The following is a 6,917-nucleotide window of genomic DNA, read 5'->3' as shown; positions in this document are numbered from 1 at the left end:
GCTTTTAGATTTTGGTGATATTAACTGTGATTATGCAATCTAACAATTTGCTAACACTACAACTAATATAAAAAATAAAAAATAAAAAATAAAAAAAATAGTAACAATTAATTAATTTATCAGTAGCTTAAGTTATTAGAGTCTAAATTAAGTTTTTTCACATTTTAATTGTGAACGACAAAAAAAGCTTCTTACATAATAATTGCCTTTGTGCTTCAACATAAAGAAAAAGCATTTGAAACCCAATGGAGACCATAAATCATAATTGCACTAGCATGTCACAAGGGGAACTATTAAAGCATTATTGATAGGGAATGAACAAGAAAAGTGAGCTGCTTAGGTGAAGAGACAACTATTTTCTCGGGCTAACACAATTCAGCTGGACCACATCTCATGAATCATGACCCTCCCTTAGCTTAGGGGCCAAACTCACTCATAAAATAAAAATAATCAAGGTGAACAATTTAACTCCACAATGTCAAAAGATTATAACACATCTTCCATGTCAGAGTTGTCTGAGCTATTCAAAATTCAAGTCAAATTGTTGGGTAGTCTGTTGAGTACAGAGTGCTCTGGCTTGTGATCACATTCATAATCAAGGTGAACAAATGCCCGCTCAACTTCCGGAAGTTTCTCTAGCTTCTCCTGCAAGGTCTCTCCGATGGTATGTGCTTCTTTTAGGGGTAGCTCTTCTGGGAGTTCAATGTCAACCTGTTTCAACAATAGAATAAAGATCATTACTTTGCTAGATATTCAAAACTAGGATACTTAGAAGAGTCTAATGTAACTCTGCAAAAATTTCATCTGCATAGCATAATAAAATTTAAAAGAAAATCTCCCACAAAATATTTAGGTGCCGTTTGGATTCATGTAGCTGCGTTTTTCCTTTTTTTTTTTTTTTTTTTTTTTCCCTCACTCTGCAAAAATTTCATCTGCATAGCATAATAAAATTTAAAAGAAAATCTCAATTTCAGCAACAATAAGTTCAATCCAAACAGACCCTTAATTTGCAATTTCTTCAATGGCATCTCAAAGGGAAGGAAGGATCACAGTTTTGATGTCTTATTGTAGACTCAAAACTTTTTTTTTTAAATGAAATAAAAGATTTAAGTTGTAATCGAAAGCTCGCCACTATTTATTTTTACTCAGAAGTTTACATGACTCACCTCTACAAAATAGAGAACACCAAATGTGTAGGCACGGACAGTGTCAATACGCTTGACTTGAGGGTGCCTCATGACAAGATATGTTAGTTTCTGCAAGACTTCAGGAGGTGCAGACTGTCCCACGAGAGAAACTGCATCAAGATATGCAGCTTAAAATAGTTCTAAATATGAATATTACAGCCATGTAAAGTACATAAAGCGTAGCCAAGCACAAATTAGAATTTATCAATAGTAAATTTTGTAGGACGCATGCATTGGGATAAGGAAGTAGGCACTGTATTTATAACTTCAATTTCTGCAGAAAATAGATATTTTTCCTCCTTTTCCAAACATTTATTGTTTAGTTCTGGTACCAACCAGTATCCTGAATGCTACGTCCTTGATAAATTAAATATGAAACCAGAATTTATTTTGATATTCTTCTCTTCGTTTCTTCATTTTTCTGGGAGGTAAAACTAAAACCTTTTGAAGCATAAATGATTCGGATAAAAGAATATCCTTCTTCAACCAAACTAATATATAAAGAAAGCACAGATAAAAATAAAATTAACAGAAATCAATCAACATAAAGAGCCCAAATAGCAATCTCTGAAAGCACTGGAATTTAAAAAGCCTCCAACTTCAACAACTATTGTGATGAATAGTGAGAAATTCTTTAAAAGAACAAACATCCAAAGGAAGCATAACCTTTAATCTTGTAGGGATAATATGAAAGGAAGTGGTGGGTGAATAGTAGTGGACACAGAAGTAAAACTTTGACAGAAAACTTAAATGATTTTAGAGATGAACTTCCTTTTTATTCTTTTTGTTTGTTTGTCAGAATCATGCAAAAGATTGTGAGATCAAACAGAATGAAAATGAGGTTGAAGGAGTGCCTGCATTTTCAAATACAGTTTGAGACCAATTTATCATTGTGTACAATGCAAGGATGATGGCACCAGTGGGGTCAATCCACCAGAAAAATTTATCGGCAAGAAGAGCTGCAGCTAATCCAACCACATTAGTTACCACATCAAAAAAGTGATCCTGCACATTGGCATCATTTCAAGAAGTTATGCAGCTGATAGCTAGAAGGATAATACATATGACAGAAGCTTAAGAATATAAAAGTAGAGATAGGAAACCTTTGCATATGCACGGACAATATCATTTTTTGAGCTTTTACAGTATATCCAGAGGGCAAGTTTTACTACAGTAGCAGATATCATGATTGTGCACGTCCATATCAATTCACTTTTGGACAGTTTTTCAGTAGGATCATCTTCAATTAGTTCTTCTGCAGCCAGAAGCAACACCTGAAAGCCTGTAAGAAAAATGGAACAGTGTAACAATCCCAACCTTATCAAAAGGAATCTATTCCATATTCAGAGAAGAAAACCCCTAATAGTTTCATCAGGGTGTTTTTTTTGAAAAGCATCAAGATTTTTGAATAAGTTGAGACAGAATATTATGACATTAGATGCAAATCTTTTCCAAGTTACAATTGTTGAATGTAAGAAGAAGCCTGTGAGAAACCCCAAGGTCAGATTATCTTCTGCAAAGAAATTAAGCAATATTCTGAGGTTATGAACACAACTGAATACATAATTCTTCTTGATACTACGTAGTCTAGCAAGTAATTAATCAATAGAGCGTAGTAGTTGCAATTAATTATTCTTTGAGAAATCTGATTTAGACCCTTATGTGTTCTAAAAGGTCTGATACCAATAGGAAAAAAAAATAAAAAATTCTGATTTCAACCCCAAACACTTCTACAATGTATTAATCTGATTAGTTCAACAAGTTAAGTGTATTCCCAACAGATAATCCAACATGCAATTCAGCCACAATAATCAATCACCAAATCTAAAGACAGTAATAATAAAAGGCAGTAAAAAGGCGCACAGATTTATTAATGAAGTGGAAAGCCAATAAAAAATCTATATGTTATAAATCTTGTTATTATAGATTATTATGTATTGTATATGATAGATGAGCACTTTACTTCAATCTAGCCTGCGCCTGAGCTTTGCGCTTTACACTTAGTTTCAGAGAGGCCTGTGCACTTGGCACTTTTACCAACACGATATAATGTATGGGTCATAAAGCAATGGTCTCTCCTTCCTTTATTATGAGAAGGGAACTTCTAAATTATCTTTTGCTTAAGAGCAGTTACCCACTGAAACTTGAAGCAGGTGCTGTCCTTAAACATAGCAATTCACAGAGCTTCTTCATAAGCAGCAGGGAAATGTGACAGGTACATCCACTAACTATATGAAAGTTCTAGTTAAACCCATCTGGAATTATATTAAGCTCAAGCCCCAAGCAGTCTCCAGAAAAATGACAAGAATGACCAAAATAACCTTTTCTGGATGCCTAATTGCTCAGCCATTATATCCCCAGGCACTTAGATGTAAATTACAACATCATGTCAGATCACGTGTCCAAACAAGAACAAATATCAGAACATTTTAAAAGCACTCTGCCTACCTCAAACTTCAAGTGAACATTGTATGTTTTATGCATGTTTAAACTGCACGAGGAAGCTCTTATTCTTAATCAATCACTAAGGTATGAGTAAGCCACACTTTTCAGGAATAAGTTCCTAAAGTGTCTTTCATAAGTTCTAATCTAAATCATGCTTCACATGTATTCAAAAATGTATCAACAAACTTGCTAGTATTAAATAATGTATTTGGTTTCTAACTGTTTAGGTATTTCAATATTGTTGTGACAAGAAAGAAGACAGTTTCTTATATCAACCACAGCAGTAATTACTGATACGGGTTGCTTTAGAAAGCTTTATGTATTCTAATTAACTATCCAGAAACCATTCATTAGAAGAATACCAAAAAAAAAAATCCCTGTATTTTCTTTTACTTTTGTGTACAATATTTCACCAATGTATTTGTAAACATTTTTTATATTTCACCAATTAGGAGTACAATATTTCAAGTTCCTATTTCTTTATTCTTAACAAGAAAAGCCAATTATTAAACATCGATTATGTGGCCTATGCTAGAAAGTTGATGTGATCTGGTCCAACTATGCAGAAACCATTCATTAGAAGAATATGAAAACTAGTTCCCTGTTTTTTCTTTTACTTTGTATACAATATTTCAATAAATTAGGAGTATTTGTAAACATTTTTGATCATTTATATAACATACGATCAAGTTCCTATATTTTTAAACTATCAACAAGAAAAGCCAATTGTTAAAAATCAATTACATTGCATTTACTTCGCTTTATATGTCTTCAATGAAATGTAATTCGATAATTGGATAGGTTCAATTAACAAACAAGTTCACCATAAAAAAAGGTAGTCAACAATGACATGACAGAAAACCAATGGAAACCTAAGGCAGGTGAAGGTACTGCAACATACCAAGTGTAGCCATGACAGCAGCAAAGATAATTATGCCTACCGGCTGCACCCTCAACTTTCCAATAGGATATTTGTAGATATTTATGTTCTTCATTGCCAGGTGAGTGAACCAAAGAATGCCACCGGCCATGAGATCAAGTAAAGAATCTAGTGTTGATGCGGCAATGGCCAAAGATCCACTCTTTATTGTGGCATAGACCTGCACATTGTAATGCATATTGTTATTCTGGGAGTTTGTATATGAGCAATGGGTTATATATATATTGATAACATAGGGAACCTTACTAAAGAAGATCCCTTTGGACTTGCCTCTAGCCAGTAAGATATTATATAAAATGGTGATTCAGGGGTGTCTGGATACATGTTAATCAATTTAATACTTTTGTCATATAAAATGAATTATTTTAAGTGCTTTTAACTCGAAGTATATATATTCTTCCAGAATATTGTTTGGTTAGATTACATTATTTTACAAGCTCCACCTTTGAGCTTTATCAGAAATAAAACTTGGATTTCCCAGAGCTTTTAACAGTTTTTTAAAAAATAGGGGTTTTTTCTTTATCAAACTCAACTGAAAACATATATCCAGTAAAACATGAACAAAAATGAAAGCCCGTCTTATTTATATATGCCTCAAAGTTTTAAAACACACCATCCAGGTCAGAAGCCCGTCTTATTTATATATGCCTCAAAGTTTTAAAACACACCATCCAGGTCAGAGACACCTTCTTGGAGTCTGGTAGACCATGAAAATAAAAAAGTTATATATCTACATCACCTTAAATGCCAGAAGTATTATATTTGCATAATTAGATATCATCATTGCTCTTTCCTGTCGAACATCTTCTTTAGCCTGTCCATCCTCATCAATACCGTTAGATGTCACCAACAAATCGACTTCTTCAAAGGAATTCATGGTATCGATTTGTCTTTCATAGTACTCCCTTTCTCCTGAAGACAATGCATTCATTCATTATAAGAAAAGGAAGAAATTTTTAATTTCACTCATGACTTTATATTCATAATCTCATTTCTTCTTGTTCCCCAATTTAAATGAAACTTTAAATTCTTCTCCTAGCCACTTCCTAGGCCTACAGTACAATACATATATATATATGTGTATGTCTGCGAATTTAAAAACATATGAATGAAAATATATCTCATCTATAACATGTTTAAATTTCCAAATTTTTATATTTTAAAATTATGCATTTTTTATGAGTTTATAAAGGAATAGCAAATAACATCTTATTAACGCAAAATTTGTTACACACGAATGAAAACAGATAATCTAAAGGATGAATTTTTTTAAAATGTTACTTAAATGAAAAGTTATTGAGTTGGGTAACTTGATCCTTATATATACACAATTGATTGAGTTAACAAGCTATGATTGATCCAAAACATCACCTTTTTTTTTCACATTGAAATAGGCCTAACATTGACACCAATCACAGCATACACCTCAGCTAGTTGAGAGAGAAAAAAAATGTGAAATGTTGTGTAAAAGAGTAAGAGACAAACAAAACAAGACATATTCTCACGTTTTCAAGTTAAAAGCAATGAGTTAAGTTTGTTCTATCCTATGTACTTGCCTGTATATATTATATGAACCCATTTATTTTCCTGTATTTTTTTCTGATAAACCAAACACAGAGACAGAGACAGAGACAGAGACCTTTGGTTAAGCCGGAGGCTTTGGAAAGGTCAAGGTCGAATATATCATCAGACTCAGGGTCAATACCAGAGCGAAGCTTATCAGGCAACCTTGACACGAACTCGCTCCTCAGCGAGTTCACCGAGTACCTCCGACTCATTCTCCTCCCTATTCCACCACTTCTACTCGGCCCCAGAATCGGCGTTTTCAGATCCGTACCCTCCATATCTCTCTGTGTTCTTATTTTTGCTCTGTCTTTGTCCCTCTGTGTTCATGTGTCTTCTTCTAAGTTCTATCATCTTCATCTCTCACTCCACTCACACGTCTTGTCTTGTAATAATATCTCATAGTACTAGGAATAGTGGTGCTAACTAAGACAACATTTCTGTTTTTTTTGTTTTTTTTGAAACCAGTCGTCAACACTTTTAGAAAGTAAAAAAGGGCCTAGACTTTATATCAGATTTGGTACGGACTGTCTCTAAATTTTAATTTGCTATTCCTCTAATACGTACTCAATAATAAGTAAATATAAAAAGAATTAGAAAACGTACTCCAAAGTAGGCAAAGTAGGTAATGATGGCAAGTACTTTTTTTTTTTTTTTTTTACTCGAATTGGCAAGTACTTGTACTGCCAGAGTGTACCTGATTATTATAAAATTATGTTTTAAATTTTTTTTTTTTTGGAGAAGTTTACAACTTTATTGTTTTTTTTTTCCGGAGAAAGTAC

At 33.2% G+C, this 6,917-nt stretch overlaps 1 protein-coding gene across 1 annotated transcript; it reads right to left on the bottom strand.

The window, feature by feature from the left end:
* Window positions 1–447: 447 nt before the first annotated feature.
* On the bottom strand, window positions 448–6,543 carry LOC115959499 (metal tolerance protein 4-like). The gene is made up of 7 exons (XM_031077917.1): window positions 6,212–6,543; window positions 5,312–5,484; window positions 4,534–4,732; window positions 2,291–2,469; window positions 2,042–2,192; window positions 1,167–1,297; window positions 448–711 (listed from the first exon to the last, which is right to left on the bottom strand). The coding sequence occupies exons 1-7, from the start codon at window positions 6,414–6,416 to the stop codon at window positions 532–534; spliced, it is 1,218 nt and encodes a 405-aa protein (XP_030933777.1). The 5' UTR covers window positions 6,417–6,543; the 3' UTR covers window positions 448–531.
* Window positions 6,544–6,917: the final 374 nt, after the last annotated feature.

The sequence above is a fragment of the Quercus lobata genome, chromosome 9 (assembly GCF_001633185.2).
Source record: "Quercus lobata isolate SW786 chromosome 9, ValleyOak3.0 Primary Assembly, whole genome shotgun sequence".
In the NCBI taxonomy this organism is placed as follows: Eukaryota; Viridiplantae; Streptophyta; class Magnoliopsida; order Fagales; family Fagaceae; genus Quercus; species Quercus lobata.
The sequence above is the reverse complement of the archived record's forward strand: the minus strand, read 5'-3'. Positions and strand labels throughout refer to the sequence as shown.